The sequence below is a fragment of the Pan troglodytes genome, chromosome 9 (genome assembly GCF_028858775.2).
Source record: "Pan troglodytes isolate AG18354 chromosome 9, NHGRI_mPanTro3-v2.0_pri, whole genome shotgun sequence".
Taxonomy (NCBI): Eukaryota; Metazoa; Chordata; class Mammalia; order Primates; family Hominidae; genus Pan; species Pan troglodytes.
In genome coordinates, this window is record NC_072407.2 from 91,361,392 (window position 1) to 91,384,157 (window position 22,766).

At 35.5% G+C, this 22,766-nt stretch overlaps 1 protein-coding gene across 17 annotated transcripts in view; it reads right to left on the reverse strand.

Moving 5' to 3' along the window:
- Nucleotides 1-22,766, reverse strand: part of NOX4 (NADPH oxidase 4) — a 174,149-nt gene that overhangs the window by 74,628 nt on the left and 76,755 nt on the right. For all 17 annotated transcript variants that reach the window (XR_010147622.1, XM_009423943.4, XM_001136458.7 and 14 more), the window contains 3 exons: nt 10,452-10,668; nt 8,344-8,508; nt 8,146-8,208 (listed from right to left, as the gene is read on the reverse strand). Coding sequence is in view for 16 of the 17 variants with exons in the window: in XM_009423943.4 (XP_009422218.2) it covers nt 8,146-8,208; nt 8,344-8,508; nt 10,452-10,668 (445 nt within the window). In the remaining variant the exon portion in view is untranslated. The remainder of the gene's footprint in view (nt 1-8,145; nt 8,209-8,343; nt 8,509-10,451; nt 10,669-22,766) is intronic.

Below are 22,766 nucleotides of genomic sequence, written 5' to 3' on the forward strand. Positions count from 1 at the left end.
CCCCTTCCCCTTCTCCTTCCTTCCTTCCTTCTTTCCTTCCTTCCTTCCTTCCTTCCTTCCTTCCTTCCTTCCTTCCTTCCTTCCTTCCTTCTTTCCTTCCTTCCTTCCTCCTATGCCCCCTCTCCCGACCTGGGATAATTTCCAGAGAACAATCTTTCTTTAAAAGAATGGAAGAAGTGGTCTCCAATAACCTGCTTTACTACAATTATCCTTTTTTCTCCTCTCTGTCATTTTGGTAAAATATTCTTACAGAACCAGAAGAAATAAGACAATTTTTTTTCTTAAATGAAAAAGTAAGAAAAGAAAAACTATGATGGATATAGACTGTACATACCCAACCTCTTTATCTTCATCTCTTGCACTTCTGAACCTGAATCTTCTGAAACAAGCCTGCAATGGACTCAGAGCCTTCATACCGAGGGCTCCCTGGGCCACCTCAAGAGTGAAGGCCCAGGGTGAGATGTCCTTTGCTGTAGGAGGCAACCCATAGGGAGGCTCCAGAGCCTCATATAACTAATGGAGCTTCCGTGAGGTGAGGAAAAGCTCTCTTGTCTTTTTTCACCAACCCAAACACATTATTTCCCAAAGTGGTCACTAAACCAGTATTTGTTCTCAAAGAACAATGTACTGTTCTTATTTCCACACTTCGAGATTCCACAGGGGGAAAGAACAAACCTTTCATTTATATGACAAAAATATCAAGTACATGAGGCTATCCATCCTCATGTCATTTTAATTATTGATGAACGTGTTAGAGCTTTATACTGCTATCCCACTTTTCCTTTTGATTCATATCCAAACTGTTATTTGGGCATTGATGACAGTGAATATGAAAAAAAAGAATTCTGAATTTTAAAAGTAATCAAATTCTCTTTCAAAGGTCTACATGACATGAAAGTATTCAGGAGCTCATGGTAACCAAAATAATTTTCATGGAATTCCAAAAAGGATTCAAGTTGAGTAAGCAAAATATGTTTTTAGATGATGATGTTTATATGAGTACTTTAGCAGAATCCTCATAACAGAGACCATTTGGAAGTGAGCTGTTCTCACTGACATGATTGGTGTCCCCAGAACACAAGATAAGCACTCCCATCCCTCAAATTCTCTATTGTGCTTAAATTCTCCTTTCTCACAGTGGCCTCTAAAGTGCTGAAGCCCTTTAGCACTGGAAGCTATGTTGGACAACTATCGATCTAATGCAGTGGTTGTCAACTGTAGGTGATTTTGCCCCTCAAAAGGCATCTGGCTACATTTGGAGACACTTTTGGAAGTCACAGTGGGGGATACTATTGGCTTCTAGTGGGTCAAGGCTAAAGATGCTGCAAAACATCCTATAATACACAGAACAACACATCCTATCGAAGAATTATCTGATCCAATATGTCAATACTGCCATGATTGAAAAATCCTGATCTAGTGCAATAATCCTTGCAAACACTTCTGTGAGATAGCTCTTTGTAATTTCTAGACTGGTCTCATTGTTAGAAATGTCTTTATTATGTTAAATAAAAATGTATTTTCCTAAAACTTTCTGCCTATTGGGATCCCAAAGGAAAAAAAAAATCAAATCTTTCACCCACACGACAGATTTTCAGTACCTGAGACTACTTTCATATTCCCAGTTTCTCATTTTCAAGTTGAAAAGCCACATGCTCATGTCTTGTACTTGCTTCTCAAAAAAAGCATAATTTCAGAAATGAAAGCAATAATCTAAGTTAAAACCAGGTATTTTAAGATTATGAAAGTAATAATAATATCTGTATTACCAAGTATTGACCACTAATGATGTGCCAAGGGTTTTATACACATTATTTTATAAACTAATATTGACAATATCAAAGATGCCCTTCCAGGTAAGTATCACTAGCACTGTTTTGCAGATGATGAAACTGAGCCTTAGCAAGGTTGAGAGATACATTCACAGACACAGAAGTAACAAGTGAGGGATCTGGAATTGAGTTCTAAAATCCTTGCCCTTTGTCTGAATAGTTACTACTATTTTATTTCACATATAATTCCGTTTTCCTTTCTCAGCCGTCTTCTACTTCCAGTTCCTTTTCTTCTGTCTGTACCTACATTCACTTCTCTCCTCTTCCTTTTCTTCCCATCTTTGCCTCAAGCTGGCCACAGGGCTATCACATCTGTTACCATAATCACATCTTAAGAAGCAGGCCAGGCCATAGAAGGGACTTACTTAAAGCCCTTCCAGCTCTACACACTACTTCTTTTGTGTTTTCCCTTTGCCTTGTGAAAAGGGCCTAGGCCTGCTGAAAGAAATTGATCTAGAAGCCTCTCTTCAGTGTGAACATAGGTGAAAAATTCTTTGATACACTGTTTTAAGAAAGCAAAAAAGTTTTCAGTGATTGAGTATATACTAAAAAGTAAACTAACCTCTATATTTTTTATGAATACAAGGATTCATTATACTATTCTCTCTACTTTTGTTTATGTTGAAAAATAGTTTAAAAAACAACAACAAAAAACTCTTGCTGCTCTGTACTTGACACTCAGCAACTGATTTCTTTTCTTATTCCATATTTCCTATTTAATGTTATGGTGAAGAAATGATTTTCAAAATAAAGTTGCCAACACAAGGGAAGGTTAATTTCTGAAGTAATTTTTTTATTATTATTATATTTTAAGTTCTAGGGTACATGTGCACAACGTGCAGGTTTGTTACATATGTATACATGTGCCACGTTGGTTTGCTGCACCCATTAACTCGTCATTTACATTAGGTATTTCTCCTAACGCTATCCCTCCCCTAGCCCCCCACCCCATGACAGGCCCTGGTTTGTGATGTTCCCCGCCCTGTGTACAAGTGTTCTCATTCTTCAATTCCCAACTATGAGTGAGAACATGTGGTGTTTGCTTCTCTGTCCTTGTGATAGTTTGCTCAGAATGATGGTTTCCAGCTTCATCCATGTCCCTACAAAGGACATGAACTCATCTGTTTTTATGGCTGCATAGCATTCCATGGTGTATATGTGCCACATATTCTTAATCCACTCTATCATTGATGGACATTTGGGTTGGTTCCAAGTCTTTGCTATTGTGAATAGTGCCACAATAAACATACGTGTGCATGTGTCTTTATAGTAGCATGATTTGTAATCCTTTGGGTATATACCCAGTAATGGGATCACAGGGTCAAATGGTGTTTCTAGTTCTAGATCCCTGAGGAATCGCCACACTGTCTCCCACAATGGTTGAACTAGTTTACACTTCCAGCAACACTGTAAAAGCATTCCTATTTCTCCACATCCTCTCCAGCATCTGTTGTTTCCTGACTTTTTAATGATCATCATTCAAACTGGTGTGAGATGGTATCTCATTGTGGTTTTGATTTTCATTTCTGTGATGGCCAGTAATGATGAGCATTTTTTCATGTGTCTGTTGGCTGCATAAATGTCTTCTTTTGAGAAGTGTCTGTTCATATTCTTTGCCCACTTTATGATGGGGATGTTTGCTTTTTTCTTGTAAATGTGTCTAAGTTCTTTGTAGATTCTGGATATTAGCTCTTTGCCAGATTGGTAGATTGCAAAAATTTTCTCCCATTCTGTAGGTTGCCTGTTCACTCTGATGGTAGTTTCTTTTGCTGTGCAGAAGCTCTTTAGTTTAATTAGATCCCATTTGCCTATTTTGGCTTTTTTTGCTTTTGCTTTTGCTGTGTTAGTCATGAAGTCCTTGCCCATGCCTATGTCCTGAATGGTATTGCCTAGGTTTTCTTCTAGGAATTTTATGGTTTTAGGTCTAACATTTAAGTCTTCAATACATCTTGAATTAATTTTTGTATAAGGTGTAAGGAAGGGATCCAGTTTCAGCTTTCTACATACAACTAGCCAGTTTTCCCAGCTCCATTTATTAAATAGGGAATCCTTTCCCCATTTCTTGTTTTTGTCAAGTTTGCCAAAGATCACATGGTTGTAGATGTGCGGTGTTATTTCTGAGGGCTCTGTTCTGTTCCATTGGTCTATATCTCTGTTTTGGTAGCAGTACCATGCTGTTTTTGTTACTGTAGCCTTGTAGCATAGTTTGAAGTCAGGTAGCATGAGGCCTCCAGCTTTGTTCTTTTAGCTTAGGATTGTCTTGGCAATACGGGCTCTTTTATGGTTCCATAGGAACTTTGAACTAGTTTTTTCCAATTCTGTGAAGAAAGTCATAGGTAGCTTGATGGGGATGGCATTTAATCTATAAATTACCATGGAAAGTATGGCTATTTTCATGATATTGATTCTTCCTGTCCATGAGCATGAAATGTTCTTCCATTTGTTTGTGTCCTCTTTTATTTTGTTGAGCAGTGGTTTGTAGTTCTCCTTGAAGAGATCCTTCAGATCCCTTGTAAGTTGGATTCCTAGGTATTTTATTCTCTTTGAAGCAATTGTGAATGGGAGTTCACTCATGATTTGGCTCTCTGTTTGTCTGTTATTGGTGTATAGGAATGTTTATGATTTTTGCACATTGATTTTGTATCCTGAGACTTCGCTGAAGTTGCTTATCAGCTTAAGGAGATTTTGGGCTGAGACGATGGGGTTTTCTAAATATACAATCATGTTATCTGCAAACGGGGAAAATTTGACTTCCTCTTTTCCTAACTGAATACCCTTTAAGTGCCCCAATTAAGAGACACAGACTGGCAAATTGGATAAAGAGTCAAGACCTATCTGTGTGCTGTATTCAGGACACCCATCTCATGTGCAGAGATGCACATAGGCTCAAAATAAAGGGAGGGAGGAAGATCTACCAAGCAAATGGAAAACAAAAAAAAGCAGGGATTGCAATCCTAGTCTCTGATAAAACAGACTTTAAACCAACAAAGATCAAAAGAGACAAAGAAGGCCATTACATAATGGTAAAGGGATCAATTCAGCAAGAAGAGCTAACTATCCTAAATATACATGCATCCAATACAGGAGCTCCCACATTCATAAAGCAAGTCCTTAGAAACCTACAAAGAGACTTAGACTCCCACTCAATAATAGTGGGAGACTTTAACACCCCACTTTCAATGTTAGACAGATCAATGAGACAGAAGGTTAACAAGGATATCCTTGACTTGAACTCAGCTCTGCCCCAAGTGGACCTAATAGATATCTACAGAACTCTCCACCCCAACTCAACAGCATATACATTCTTCTCAGCACCACATCACACTTATTCCAAAATTGACCACATAGCTGGAAGTAAAGCACTCCTCAGGAAATGTATAAGAAGAGAAATCACAACAAACTGTCTCTCAGACCACAGTGCAATCAAGTTAGAACTCAGGATTAAGAAACTCACTCAAAACTGCTCAACTACATGGAAACTGAACAAACTGCTCCTGAATGACTACTGGGTAAATAATGAAATGAAGGCAGAAATAAAGATGTTCTTTGAAACCAATGAGAACAAAGACACAATATACCAGAATCTCTGGGACACATTTAAAGCAGTGTGTAGAGAGAAATTTATAGCACTAAATGCCCACAAGAGAAAGGAGGAAAGGTCTAAAATTGACACCTTAATATCACAATTAAATGAATTAGAGAAGCAAGAGCAAACGAATACAAAAGCTAGCAGAAGGCAAGAAATAACTAAGATCAGAGCTGAACTGAAGCAGAGAGAGGCTCAAAAAACACTTCAAAAAATCAATGAATGCAGAAGCTGGTTTTTTGAAAAGATCAACAAAATTGATAGACTGCTAGCAAGAATAATAAAGAAGAAAAGAGAGAAGAATCAAATAGATGTAATAAAAATAATAAAAGGGATATGACCACTGATCCCACAGAAATACAAACTACCATCAAAGAATGCTATAAACACCTCTACACAAATAAACTAGAAAATCTAGAAGAAATAGATAAATTCCTCGACACATACACCCTCCCGAGACTAAACCAGGAAGAAGTTGAATCCCTGAAAAGACCAATAACAGGCTCTGAAATTGAGGCAGTAATTAACAGCTTCCCAACCAAAAAAATGTCTAGGATCAGACAGATTCACAGCCAAATTCTACCAGAGGTACAAAGAGGAGCTGGTACCATTCCTTCTGAAACTATTCCAATCAATAGAAAAAGAGGGAATCCTCCCTAACTCATTTTATGAGGCCAGCACCATCCTGATACCAAAGCCTGGTAGAGACACAACAAATAAAGAGAATTTTAGACCAATATCCCTGATGAACATTGATGCAAATATCCTCAATAAAATACTGGCAAACCGAATCCAACAGCACATCAAAAAGCTTATCCACCAAGATCAGGTTGGCTTAATCCCTGGGATGCAAGGCTGGTTCAACATATGCAAATCAACAAATGTAATCCATCACATAAACAGAACCAAAGACAAAAACCACTTGATTATCTCAATAGACGCAGAAAAGGCCTTCAACAAAATTCAGCAGCCCTTCATGCTAAAAATTCTCAATAAACTAGATATTGATGGAACGTATCTCAAAATAATAAGAGCTATTTATAACAAACCCACAGCCAATATCATACTGAATGGGCAAAAACTGGAAGCATTCCCTTTGAAAACTGGCACAAGACAGTGATGCCCTCTCTCACCGCTCCTATTCACCATAGTGTTGGAAGTTCTGGCCAGGGCAATCTGAAGTAAATTTCTTATGAACTCAGGATTAGGCAAAACTTCTTAAGTTATTTAAGTAAAGACAAACTTACTTGTGTATTTTCTCCCTTTTCAATTATTCCCTTCTATTTTCATGTTACCAATTTCATGTATATGGGATGTATAGATGCAGACAGATGGGAACATGTTTTACAACATGCTGTACAACATGTTCCCATCTGTCTGCATGTATACATACCATATATATAAAATAGTTTTGCTATCTTTCTTAAGTATACATTTAAACATGTGGTCTCTGTTCTCAATTATCTTTCTTAGAAAATGAATAAAGTCCAAATATCCAACATCAATGAGAATATTAAATAAATTACAGTACTTTCCTACTGTGAAATATTATACAGTCATTAACATGAATGAGGCACATACAGTAATATGGAAAGATGTCCATCACATGTAGTTGAGTGAAAGGAGCCAGTTACAGAACAATATGATCCAGCAAAAAAATGTTAGAAACTCATGTATGCAGAAGCATATGGGAAAATATCTGGAAAGACATATGTCAAACAGTAGAGAAAAGGATTGGAAAGTGGGGAAAAATTTTTTTAAGTTTCTATTTTATTTTATATCTGTGAATTGTCTAAATGTTTATAATGAACTCATGCTATTTTTATAATTATAATAATATTAAATGATATGCTGACTAGCTAATCATATTTGATGGTGTCCATTATTTAGCTAGATGCCCTCCCATGCCATTATTTACTCCATTTGATTTTTCTAATTTTATTTCCATTCTCTCTCCCATTACACTGGATTTTACCTTTTCTAAACACTGCCTGTTTTGTTTAATGCTTCCACCTCAACCCAGAGTATCCGTATTTCCCCTAAATTCCATCTCCAAAGAAAATTGTGCATATATAAGATTTCCATATACATTAAAATACTCCATAAAAGGAGAAAAGTAAATATTCAAGAAATTAAATATATATATATATATATATATATATATATATATATATATATATATTTCTTTTTTGAGACAAGGTCTCACTCTCTTGCCCAGGCTGGAGAGCAGTGGTGGGATCAAGGCTCAATGAAACTTCAAACACTGGGGCTCAAGCAATCCTCCTGCCTCAGCCTTCCTAGTAGCTGGGACTACAGGTGTGTACCACCACATCTGGCTTTTTTTTTTTTATTTACTCTAGAAACAGTGTCTCCTTATGTTTCTCAGGCTGATCTTGAAATCCGGGGCTCAAGTGGTCTTCCTACCTTGACCTCCAAAAGTGCTGGGCTTACAGGCCTGAGTCACTGTGCTTGGCCTATATTTTGAATCAACAAGCTTTAATACGTTTTAATTCATTACTTCCTGAATTGCAAGGTGTCAAAAAATAATAAAGCGTAGTTACACAGTTCTTGAGCAGATAACTATTTTCCTTGTAAAAAGATAGCTTACTTAAACATCAAGAATACTATGATAGCCTTGAATACCTTTTAGAATGAGACAGGACACAAAAAAAGAAAAATATGCATAGCACCCTACAAATGTGAAAAAGCAAGAGATATGTTTCTTACCATTGTGAGGGTAAATGGATGATTTTCTAATGCAGATACACTGGGACAATGTAGAGTAATATACTAAAAAGCAACAAACAGATAAGTTTTAAATGACCAATTAAGAATTTCAACTATTTCAATGATGCTATGTTTGCTAAATTCCAAAAATTACATAAGGATAAAGGCTATTTAAAAAGTTGCTGACCACTGACTCACCTGACCAGGTCTTGCTTTAAAATTTTCTTTGACCATTCGGATTTCCATGACATCTGAGGGATGACTTATGACCGAAATGATGGTGACTGGCTTATTGCTCCGGATATACCTGTAAAGTCTTTCGGCACAGTACAGGCACAAAGGTCCAGAAATCCAAAGCCAAGTCTAAGACAAATTTTTGAAAATATACTTCAAGAAATACTCATATTGTAGAAATCTACACCCTGCCCAATTGCTTATTGCATACATTACAGTAATAGTATTTTAATTTGTATTTTAAATAAGAAAACATAACAAATGAGTAAAAAATAATAGATGCTCACTATCATTCAAACAAACAAAAGTATAAAATAAAACAGAAAGTAATATCAAGACCCTACCCTCAATCTCATGCTCTGGGTGTAACTATCCATGAACAAACAAGTGTATATTCTTTCATACACCTTTCTATGCCTACAGATATGTAATGTATATACACAATATATTTAATAAAAGAATAAAGGGGAGTTAACAATCTCTGATAAATCTGGGGATAATTTTAGAAATAAAGTAACAGTCTAATGTTTATTAAATAAGAAAACCCTAGATTTTTAATGTACATAATGTATATGCATAATATACATACATATAATATGTATATACATGTTAAATATGTATAGCACATATGTTTAAAGATGCAATATGCTAGGCATGTTGTTTACCACTTACTTTTATATAATATAATAAGAACATAAAATAACATTTATAATTTGGAAACCATGACAATTTTGAATATGTGTTGCATGGTTAGCCCTGATCCCAGGACACATGCAAACTTTGGGAAGTGCAGAAGCCTATGTGGCTTACTGTTCTCCTAAAATTACACACTTTATCTTTCACATCCCTTTGAGGCCTCCAACTAAAACTTGTCTTAATGGTCACCTTTTAAAGCCTCACTTTAGTTGTTTCAAATCTTCCTTCTTTCATGCAGACAGATCATGCCTCTTCTGCATATAATAACATTTAGCCTCACACTGTGTTATGAGTAGCACTGCAAGACAAGGTCTGCAATGTAGCAGCCTCGCACCTTTGAGACAATCACTTACTCTTTGAGTGTCAGGTCCCACATGAGCAAAATGGGAGTCGCCATACCTGCCCTAATATTTGTGAATATTATGTGAAACTCAGAAAAGTTCTGAAAATTATAGAGGCTAATAGGGATCTAGAGGATTATTATTAATAATAATAAACACAACTAATACATGATTCCAAAGTCATCTACAAATTCATTCTAGCTTTTGACTTCTCTTTCTTCTCTTCCAATAGAGACATTTGACATCACTATTTCCTACTTCTACTTTTTATAGGTGAGGAATAAAAGGTGTAATTTGCACGGGGGCAGTTCTCACAGGCACAGAGGAAGATAAGGGCCCTTATTGAACTAATTGCTGAATACTTACGGACGTTTACCAGGAGCAAGCATATTAGTCAAAGACCTGGGTTTACATGCTTCCTCTGCCACTTACTGGTTTGGAGATTTTGATCAAGGTAAGTACAATTTCTTTATCAGAAAATCGAGGGTGATATTAATTACTTCAAATAGTCATTGCGAATATTGCAAGAAACATTCTGTATGTCTAATAAGTGTTCTGTATTAGGCATACAGGACATTTTAGCACAATGCCTGGCAGATAATATTAAGCATTCAATAAATTGATTTTGCTATTTACTATTTACAATATTATACATAATAATATAATACAATAAAATAATAATTTGTGGTATTGGTGGTAGGTTTTTTTTTACTACTATTTTTATTATTCAATCAGCTTTTCTCAAATGATGGGAAAAAATATTTGTCATCTCTTGGCTGCAAGCACCAATGCTGTTGTATGCAAAGGTCATATGGTCAGTTAAGTAGAAATGTTATGTATCCTCTAATATCATAGACCTTTTGCATTGAACTCTCAGGTACCTGTAATGGAATAATAGGTACTAACTTACTGTTGAAACATCCTGAAATATCCTATTATGCATGAATATATAGCTTGAAAAACACATTTATATGTGATGTTGATCAGTCAAATGGAAACAAACTTTGTGGAGATCAAACACAAAATTAATCTGACCTGTGGAAAATTAGCTTGGAATCTGGGCTCTTCCATACAAATCTTCACAAATTTGTGCTGGGTAAACTCTGCCGGTTTTGAAAATCCTTCAGGGAAAGGTTCATGAAAATGTTCTGAGAAATACTCTGGTAAGGAAATATTCTGAGAGCTGGTTCGGTTAAGACTGATGCAGCCGGGAGGGTGGGTATCTAAATTAGTTTGATACTTCAGCAGCCCTCTAAAATTACATTTAAAACAAACAAACAGAGAAATGAAAAGATTTGAGATCAGGGGACACGGTAAAAGAAAATAATGTTTTTGTTTTTGTTTTTGTTTGCTAACTTTACACAGCATTTATCCAAAAAGTGTTCCTTATGTATTATGTTTAGGAGAAATTGAAAAATCTTAAAATTTTTTGAGAAATTCTTATCTATAGAACTGAAACAAAAATTTTGGCACTCCAAACAAATGCTATAAATATGTGGTAGAGAAGAATACATGCAATCTCTCCAGGCATTATTGAATTTGATGGCCTTTACTTCAAGACTATTAGGCATTCATACAATCACACACAAGTTTTCACTTCAATAAACAGTATAATGAGGAATATTTTGCTAGATATCCAAACATAAGGGAAAAATACAGGGAACATATTTAACTTGGCCAAGCCTGGATAAAACAAGCCTTGCTGATTTGCAGAGAAATGTTAAACAGAAATAACTGGAACTGGAAGTTTGTCACTCCTATGGTCTGAAAACAATGTATATACAGCAATCAGTCCCTAAATCTGTTTACTTTTCAATTTCTCCATAGACAGAACCACATAAAAAGTTCAAAATAATAAATCAGGCAGGAGAGCCCACACCACAAAAATCTCATTCTGATTATTTCTTATTTTGTGAGAAACCAAGACAAACCATTCAACTTTCTGTGTCCTGCCTTTCTTGTCAAGAAGTGGTTAACATCTACCTAGTAGGGATAATCCATAAAATGACAGATTGTACATAGCATCAACAAGGTCACTGCTGCATAAGCAAGTATTGCATGGCAAAGTAAGATTTGGAGATGCTTGAAAATTTTGCAGTATATTTTATTATTTTAAAGAATACTAAGGAAAAATTTATTTCCAAGATTATCTGTTTTTGGTTGGCTTACAGTACATGCTTTTTAAATTATCTTGCATGCTCTCAAATACTTAATTTTAGTAGTTTAATTGCCTGAGGTCAGGAGTTCGAGACCAGCCTGACCAACATGGAGAAGCCCTGTCTCTACTAAAAAACATACAAAATTAGCCAGGTGTGGTGGTACATGCCTGCAATCCCAGCTACTTGGGAGGCTGAGGCAGGAGAATTGCTTGAAAGCGGGAGGCGGAGGTTGCGGTGACCCTGAGATCGCACCATTGCACTCCAGCCTGGACAATAAGAGCGAAACTCCGTCTCAAAAATAAATAAATAACGGCTATGATGCTTTTACAAAAATAATATTTTTAAACAAAACTGTATAATGATACTAAGAGATCCATATATGAAGGTTAGGAAAGCAATGACCCGGCCAGTCTCTGGTTGTATTCACCATCTCCTCATCCTGATCACTTTCCTTTCTTCCCTCTTTGCTTATGTTCACTTCCTTTTTTAAATTTTATTTTCTTCCTTAAAACTAGTCATCATGAAGTCATTAGGGAGCATTCAGTACATGGCAGGGGCATGCATTACATGACATCATAGTAGACCACACACAAACATACATTTTTTTTAAAGTAATACAGTAGATATAGCCTATGTATGAGATAAATTGATAAATATTATACAAAATTGAGCCAAATTTTTGTCACTAATCATTTATAAGTTTCTAGTCACACAATACAATTGCTGGGATATTATACTTAGACAACCTAGGAATTTGATTCAGCTTTCTTTACATTAATAATTTACCCAAACCTTTTGCTCCTATTGGCCATCAGAAGGATAGTGACTGATAGCTAAGTAAGTAGAAAACCCCAAGCATTTATTCTACTGGCCAAAAGTTGAACAGACATGAGCATAATGCACTTAGCACTACTCCAATGGTTCTTCAGACTTCAACAGAGTCAAATCTGGCTCCTAACACTCCAGAAACTCATGATCTAGTTTGGAAGATATCTTCAAAGAAGCTGAACATAAATCAGACTACAGATAGTAACTGGGGTAGTGTTTTAATAATAGCTTAGTAATGTATGGAAAACACCAGGTCTAGCCCAGAGAAATTTATATGCATTTTACATTATCCTCACAAAAACTGCATGAACTAGGATCATTATTCCCATTTTAAAATTTAAAAACAAAAGTATTTTAAAAGATGAAATAATACCCCAGTGTCACACAGTTGATAAGTAGCAGGGCCAAGATTTGAATTCAGATCTGATTCAAATTCTATGCTCTTCACCTCTCATGATATATCACATTAGTTCACTGAATTCTCACAACATAACTCTGAGAAATGTAAGGAAGGGGGAAGATTAATGCTTGCTAAGAAAGTATCACATCAGTAATTTTTAGAACATCTATTTCTCATTTAAACTTCAAAACAAAATAATCATACAAGGTAAGTGTTTTTATTTATATTACACAGATGAGAAACCTAAGGCTTTCATTCAGGTAAGAGATTAACTAAGTATAGTCAAAGCATAGGGTTCAGAAACCTACCTAGCTCACTCCATGCCCCTATGTCACGCAAAGAAAATCAGATGGTTAAATAGGTAGGCATTGTAAAAGGGGTTCAAAATAAACAAGAGTCAGATTGTGTGTGTGTGTGTGCGTGTGCGTGTGTGTGTGTGTGTGTGTGTGTGTGTTGGAATGGGGCTGCTTATAATTTAGGGTCTTAACACCAGGCAAATAAATGTCGTTAATCCCTTCTCCTGTCATAACATTCAAGTGGACATAACTCTACCATGCTCTAGGTCCTTAGAGTAGTGAATGTTGTTACTATACAGTAAAGTTCTTCAGGCCAGCCCAATCAAACATTTGTGCTGTTCTTGGCACATAAAGTGGCACGTATTATTCTAAAATTCCTTTTAATTTTGAGAGCTTTGTATTATGTTCAGCTACACTCAAGCTAAATAGCATAGGCCATCTCTGTCCTAAAACCCCATTAAAACTGTCCTTACTTTGTCTTCTTTTTTTACTTTCAGATTTCAAGCTTTATTTCAAGACTATAGTAATAAAAACAATATGGTATATGCATAAAAACACAAAAAACAAACAGAATAGAGAGCTCAGATTACTTTGTCTTAGTTGTAACTCTTGCCACCAAAGAAATATGGATAAGATCTAAAGACAGACAATGATAAAATCATTCATCAAAAAAAAAAACTCAGGTATGACATCCCAGGTCATTTGGCTGTAATTAGGTGGTGAAGGTACTGAAAGTTCACTGGAAGGCAGGTTTTTAACTCAGTATTGAAAGGCCACCTACTGGTTAAAAAAAAAAAAAAAAAAAAAAAACAAACTTGTATGGTAAAGATCAGTGGCCTTAGATTGGGAGTACTTAAGTATCTCCCAACACAATAATGTCAGTCTGCAGAGCTGGGACTGAAAGCCCAGTTAGTCTGATTCCAAAGTCTGTGCTCCTTCCTCTGTACCAGGCCTATTCCCCTTGCAAAATATCCACACTACTTTATGGACAATCTTTAAATTGAAGACCAATGTATACATTGAGCAAAATTTGATGGCTTTATATGGCTATAGACTTAGAAACGGAGGGAGCATGTTTTATCAAACCAATAATTTTATGTGTTATTTTTCAAGCTCAATTGAATGCAATAACTTACTTTTTCATTGTATGAGTAAAGAGTAAAAGTGCTCATTTCTTTGGTATTAGTGCAGAATTTCTTAGAATTCTTATATTTGAAGGCCATTATAACAATCTTTTTCTAAAGAATATTGAAAAGGAATGTAGACTAGATATTAATGATATTTGGATTGATAGAAAAAATCTGATATTATCTCTCTAATCCATTTACTTCACTGTGGCCACATTTATTAAAATTTGAGGCACATGTTCTATATGATTTTTATGGTGTTTTAAATTCCTGGTACCTTTATTTATTTTAGATGCATGCCTTTCTTTAAAGTAGAATGAAATCTTCTCAAATGTAACAGAACCCACTTAAGATAACACAAAGCTCTGTGTCTATTTGCCAAACAATACTGCCCCTGCTTCTTGCCCCACACTTCCACTGTGATATACCTCATTTAGACATATTATTTTATTAATTTTGGAATCTTATTAGTTTCAATATTATGGTCACTGCCTTCAAAGGCATGCACAGTCTAGAGCAGCACTGTCCAATAGAGCTTTCTGTGATAGTGGAAATGGTCTAAGTCTCTGATGACCAACATAGTAACTATTAGAGAAAAGTGGCTATTGAGCAATTAAATTTGGCTAGTACAGGTGAAGAACTGAATTCTTAATACTATTTCACTTTAATTTAAATTGAATAGCCACAGCACAGATATAATGGGTCAAATCAAACATAGAACCAAAAATGATAATTAAAAAGGGCAAAATTATTAATGCCATATAAACATATGATAACCTCTTGAGAGTAGAGATGGGTAATGAACTTTGATTATAAAATTGCAGAAAGGCTTCACAGAGAAGAAGGCAGCTGAAGGATGTAGAGATTCCAGGGGTTAGAGAATAGGAGAATGGCATTCCAATATGAGGAAGCCATATGCACAAAGGTACTTGGTTTATTCCTGAATAAGTAGAAGGGATCATGTCTTATGAATTTATCCCTTATACATTCATACTCACTGCCAAACCTCAGCATCCCTCTAATACTTTTCTTGCACATAATAGATCTCTAATGCATTTCTAGTGAATTGATTTTAAAAGCAAACAATAAACACATAATTTGTTTTAATATAGCAAATCATGTAGGAATCAAAAAGACAGCATTCTTGTATGTATTGTTGTAGCTTTCATAAACAAATGCTAAATAATTTTAAAGCAAAAAACAAGAAGGGAAAAAGACATTAGTGAATGGTAAACAGAGAGTCTTGCCAAGTTATAATGACATGGTGAGGGATGAGGAAAGGAGGTGCACAGACTATGTGGAAATATAAGTGTTTATTATTAATTTTTTAAGTTTCATTGTATGATGTTCCAAGGAGAAATTTTGAAGTATCTGTGGAATGTCTAGTGTTCTCCTATCATGAGAAATAAAGGATTTTATGGAGTTTCAAAATTGTTTCTGCATTCAAAAGGATCTTAACATGTGCTATCAAACTTTCAACCATGTTTCAAAGTTGTAGGTTTCTTTTTTTTCCCTTGTTTCCCTCAAGAGGCATTATAATTATACTATCTTGGTTTTTTTGTTGTTTGTTTTGCTTTCTGTTTGTTTCTTTCTTTTTAATACCCAGCTGTGACAAAGTCTTATAAAATAATATAATACATTAAATGAATCCTACTAAGTAATAACAGGATTTTATGGCAATCAAAACATGATTTTATGGCAAAAGATAAATATTACAAAATACCACACCTGACAAAAGGACAATGCCAGAATCATCCCTACTTTAATTTCATGTTAAAAATATCCCACAAATGCAGTGTCACTTATGTGACCTTTATATTTGTGGTATTTTAATCTATTTTGAAGGAGGAGAAAAAAATTCTTATCCCTTAGGAACCTACTTTTTTTTCTAATATTTTATAATATGATTTTTTTTCTTTATGGTAAAAATATATCTTGATTCTGACAGTTATTTTTATTTTGCTTCAAGTACAAAGAAAAAGAGTTTAATTCAAAAAATAAAACCAAATTGTATATTTTAAAATTTATTGCAGTTCTCTAACTTCTGTAGAATCCACCAGAATGTGCACTTCTTAAAGTCAAGGGTTTATCCTGCTCCACTGCTATTTTTCTACTGCCTAAAATAGTGCTTATGACTTATAATAAGTGCTCAATAAATATTCATTGATTAACTTAGTGACCAGAAGTATATAAACAACTTTTGTTGTGATTGTTGTTGAAACACTTGATCGGGGAGTCATCTGGTTTTAACAGATATTTGACATCATTTTCAACCTTCAAAAAGGAGGTCTATATTTTAGCAAATGGCATGTAGTAACATGACAGTTATTAAGTAACAGATAGTAACATTAAGTAACAGACAGTTATCAAGAGAGTAAAGTCTACTTGCTAGGTGCATTTAGAAGTAGAGTGCTTTCCTAAACTACAGATCCAGTGTGCCTCAGGAAATCCTAAGTATCTGGGTACCCACCCTACCAAAGCTTTTACTCCCACCCCCACTTTGTTTCTCTGGCCTAACAGAGTTCTTGCCTCTGCATTCTTTCCTGGCTCTTGCCTTTGATAGCTAAGAGTACTGTCATCTGCAGCTTAACCACGGCAGGAATTGTGTCTAGCTCTTACTGGTGGGGTGGTCCAAGCTTACAAGATAGGAATAACATCATGTGTTTGTAATCTGTGCAGGTGCACCAGACCTTGCTCTTTAGAAAGACCCTGCTATTGGTTTACTGCTCTGTTGTCATCATCTCCAAACGCTTAATAATTTTTTGATCAAGGAATCCCACATTTCATTTTGCAGTGGGCCCTGCAAATTAGGTAGCTGATTCTGCCACAATCTCTGTGCAGCTGACTAATGTATAGCCTAGGGTCTTAAGGGCTTAGGATCAACATTTACAACTTCCTTGAGTACCTGAAGTAAAATAGGTCATTTCCCTAAGTTTCCTTAACTGAAAAAGAGAAACAGTACCTGTTCCTCTGTACTTCACGGGTATAAAAAGGGAAGAGCTTTGACCCCTTGCAAAGAAAAAAAAAAGGTCAGCATCCATTACTTCTTAGTATTTCCTCAGCTTTCATGCTTCACTAAAATGACAGTGGAGGATAAAATATTTATTTCATGTTTCAGAAAGACAGTACTATACTGAAAATGTTTCTTAAATAAATACAGTGCTTTTTCCTCCTCCTTTCCCCCAACTTTCTCATCTTGTAATACCAGCTGTGAACACTGGCTAATATAAAAAAGTTCCCTGCAGAAAAACTGAGATAAAAATTATGTGAAAAAGTATTTGGTCTATCTCCAAAACTGGGGAAAAAATAAACTCGCAGTTTGGAAGTTTAAGAAAATCCATTAATATATACAACTTACAGCATAAATGACTTCATGTACATAAAAATGTTCTGTATATACTATATCTATGTATATAAGCAGACATATATACATACAAACTATAGAAATATAAGGCATCTTTAATGGGGAAAATATCACATGACCTCAATCCCTACTGCCAACTGGCTTACAGCATAAAATATCAACAAATGTGAATAAACCATAAGATATTAGTCCATAATTACTATAGAGAAATACTACTTTTTACATAAAATTTAAAAATCCAATGAATAAAAAGTTGGAAGTTGACAAACAAAATTGGAAGTTGGCAAACAAAAGATATAAAGTTAAAAAAACTTTATATCTTAAAGATCATAGTTATATAGGACATTGTATTTATTAACATATTGAAAATATGTAAATATTATGGAGGAGAAGAATTTGGATTCCATCTAAGAGAGATCTAATTATTCAATAATATTTTTCACCCCATATATTTAAGTGAAAAATTGAAGAACTAAAAAGTGAAATAAAACAAATCAGGAGAACTGGGTCTGAGCATGCTGGATCATGCCTGTAAACCCAGCACTTAGGGGCTGAGCTGGGAGGATTACTTGAGGCCAGACTTTTGAGACCAGCCTGAGCAACACAGAAAGACCATGTCTCAAAAAAAATAAAATAAAATAAAATAGGAGGCATGGGTTTTCTTTTCTTTCAGATTTTTTAGCCACAGAGATGCATAAAGACCCCGAACAAAAATGTGCCAGTCTACAATATAATCAAAATAGTTAAGATTTAAAAGCTAATTCCTTTGGCATGGGAATCAATATACTAGTTGCCATAATAACTAATTACCTAGATAAGACTAAATATAAATGATAGTTACAAAATGACAGTCCAAGTTATAGTTAAACAAATTTAGAGATTATCCTTTATTGTCATCTGTAATGCCTTGATACTTGAGGAAAATTGGAAGAGCCTAGGACAACACATTCCTAGCTTAAACTAATTAATGCAATTCAGCTTCATCCAGTAAATACTGAGTGAGTGATATGTGAAAGGGATTCCCTGCATAAAGATGGGTAATAAACACTCCTATCCCCAGAACCACTATAGTTTACCTAGAATATGGCACAATGTTCTATTTTATTTTTCTTTTTTGGGTTGGAACTCACAGATACATAAGGAGGTTAGGGAGAAGAGAACTCTGTTGCCCTGTCACAATGAAAAGCAACACCAGGAGGAACTCAGCCAGAGCCCACAGAGGAAGCATTTAGACCCAGTACTAGCCAAAAAGGAATTGCCCATTCTAGCAGTCAAAACCTAAGTCTCAGCAAGCCTTGCCATTTTGGGCTAAAGTGCTCTGGGATTGTAAATAAACTTGAAAGGCAGTCTAGGTTTAAAGGACTGAAATTCCCTGCAAGTCCTGGTACTGTGCAGGGCTCACAGCCAGTGACGTGGGGGGCACACGCCCCAGTGAGACACTAGCCAGAGCAGCCAAGAGAGTGCTTGCACCACCTCTCTACCAAGCTCAGGCAACACAGCTCACAGTTCTGGGAGAGACCTCTTCCTTCTGCTTGAAGAGAGGAGAGGGATGAATAAAGAGGACTTTGTCCTGCCTCTGGGATGCCAGCTCAGCCACAGTAGGATAGGGCCCTGGGCAGAGGCCTGAGGCCCTGATTCCAGGCACTAACTGTCGAATGACATTTCTAGACACACCCTGGGCAAGCAAGAAACTTGCTGCCTTGAAGAGAAGGACCCAGTCCTGGCAAGATTAATCATCTTCTGACTAAAGAGCCATTGGCCCTTGAATAACCAGCAGTGGTACCCACGCAGTACTCGCCATGGGCCTTGGGTGAGACTGAGAGATGTTCTGGCTTTAGGTGTGACCCAGCAAATTCCCAACTGTGGTTGTTATGGAGAGGGACTCCTTCTGCATAAGAAAAGGAAAGGGAAGAGTGAATGGGACTTTGTCTTGCAGGTTACATACCAATTCAGCCACAGTGGGGTAGAGCACCAAGCAAGGTTCCCTGATTCCAGGCACTGGCTCTCAGATGACATTTCTTGACACTCCCTGGGCCAGAGGGGAATGCATTATCCTGAAGTAAAAGTCCCAGGCCTGGAAGCATTCACTACAAGCTGACTGAGGAGTCCTTGGGCCTTGAATGAACATAGGCAGTAGCTACGCAGTACCTCACTGTGGGCCTGAGGTGGGTTATATTGGTTGCAAGCCTCATTGTAACCACAAATCAGAAAACATACAACAGATACATAAAAAATAGAAAAAGAAGAAATTGAAACATACCCCCAGAGAAAATCACCTTCACCAAAAGGAAGACAGGATGGAAGGAAAGAAGAAAGAGAAGACCACAAAACAATCAGAAAGCAAATAAGAAAATGGTACAAGAAAGGCCATACTTATCAGCAATAACATAGAATGTCAATGAAATAAACTGTCCAATCAAAAGACTTACAGTGGTTGAATGGAGAAACAAAAAGACCCAATGATCTGCTGGTTACAAGAAACACACTTCACCTATGAAGATACACATAGACTGAAAATAAACAGATGGAAAAACATATTCCATGCCAATGGAAACCAAAAAGGAAGAGGAGAAGCTATACTTAATATCAGACAAAATAGATTTCAAGACAAAAACCATAAGAAGAGACCAAAAAAATCATAATGTGATAAAGGGGTCAATTCAGCAAGATGAGATAACAATTGTAAATATATATACACCCAAAACTGCAGCACACAAAAACGTAAAGCAAATATTATTAGGGCTAAAGAGAGAGAAAGACTTAAATACAACAATAGTTGGAGATTTCAACATTCCACTTTTAGCATTGGACCGATCTTTCAGACAGAAAATCAAGAAATAAACATCAGACTTAATCTGCACTATAGACCAAATGGACCTAATAAATATTTACAGAACATTTTATCCAATGGCTGCAGAACACAGATTCTTCTCCTCAGCACATGGGTCATTCTCAAGGATCATATGTTAGGTAACAAAAAAGTCTCAAAACATTCAAAAACTTGAAATAATATCAAGCACCTTTCCTGACCACAATGGAATAGAACTAGAAATCAATAAGAGGAATTTTGGAAATTATACAAATACACAGAAATTTTACAGTATACTCCTGATAACCAGTGAGTCAATGATGAAATTATTGAGGAAATTTTAAAATTTTTTGAAATGCATGATAATGGAAATACAACATGCCAGAAGAATAAAACTAGATCTCTATTTCTTCCTAAATTAAAAAAATCAAAATTGATTGAAGACTTAATCTAAGACCTGAAACTATGAAACCTCTAAAAGAAAACACTGGGGAAACTCTCCAGGACATTGGACTGGGCAAAGATTTCTTGAGTAATATCCCACAAGCAAAGACAATCAAAGCAAAAATAGACAAATGGAATTACATCAAATTAAAGAGCTTCTGCACAGCAAAGGATACATCAACAAAGTAAAGATCTAACCCAAAGAATGGGGGAAAATATTTGCAAACTATCCATCTGACAAGAGATTAGTAACCAAAATATATAAATAACTCAAATAGTTCTGTAAGAAAAAAATCTAATAATCAGATTTAAAAATGGGCACAATATCTAAATTGACATATCTCAAAAGACATACAAATAGCAGACAGGTATATGAAAAGGTGCTCAACATCACATCATCAGATAAATGCAAAGTAAAACTACAATGCGATATTATCTCACCACAGTTAAAATGGCTTGTACTGAAAACACAGGCAACAACCAATACTGGTGAGAATGTGGAGAAAAGGGAACCCTCATATACACTGTTGGTGGGAATGTAAGTTAGCATAACCCTTATGGGAGAAAAGTTTGGAGGTTCCTCAAAAGACTAAAAACAGAACTACCATATGACCCAGCAATCCTACTGGTAGGTATATACCCAAAAGAAAAGAAATCAGTATATTGAAGAGATACCTGCACTTGCATGTTTATTGTAGCACTATTCACAATAGCCAAGATTTTGAAGCAACCTAAGTGTCCATCAACAGATGAATGGATAAAGAAAATGTGCTACATATAACAACGGTGTACTATTCAGCCACAAAAAGGAGATCCTCTCATTTTCAACGACGTGGGTGGAACTGAGGTCATTGTGTTAAGTGAAATAAGCAAGGCACAGAAAGACAAATTTCACACGTTCTCACTTATTTGTGGGAGCTAAAAATGAAAACGGAACTCGTGAAGATAGAGAGTAGAATGACGATTACCAGAGGCTGCGAATGAGAGGGGGAGAAGTGGGGATGAGTATTGGTTATAAAAATATAATTAGATGACTAGAGTCAACAATAATGTACATTAAAAAATAATGAAAACAGTACAATTTGTATGTAACACAAAGAAAAGATAAATATTTGAGATTATGAATATCTCATTTATGCAAATGTGATCATTACACATTGTATGCCTGTATCAAAATATCTCATGTATCCCATAAACATATATGCCTACTATGTATTCATAAAAATTAAAAATAGAAAAGTTTTTTAAATGGAGAACATTACATAGACAACAATAAAAATATATGTGTATATATGTATATGTGTGTGTATAGTGTCAATTTTATGTATGATAGCTAATATTTCTCTTCTAATAGGTCTGGGAGATACAATTATTTTTCTTTATTGCACAAATCAGGAAGCTCTATAAAAAACTGATTTGTCTAAGATTAGTGATCTTCTAGGAATCAATCCTGTTTCTTCACTATTATAACCCAGGGCATTTGTTTCACTATTTTTAAAGTCAAAATACCAAAATGTGTGGGATAGCAAAACTATGGTAATCCACAAATTGCATGCTTACTTGGGTTTGTTTATGTATTTACTTTGGAATTCCATTATCAAATTCATCCCACACATTTGAATAATAACTGGATGGGTAATCTAATATTTAGAGAAAATTCATAGCAAAATTCTAAAAGGTATGGGTTTTGGAAATCTGTGGACTTAATTGATTTTTCTATATGATGAATAATATCTTTTCCCCATTGCTTTCTTTGCTATGTTTTGACTTAATCCTTTTATAAAGACACACTGGCAATAAAATACTGATAAGAATATCTCTTCCACAGCATTTTTATCTGCTCCAGTCTAAATCCTAGTCTTCTTCATTGTTATTTTCAGGTTACATGGAAGAATTCTGGCAAGTAAAGTATCACATAAATAT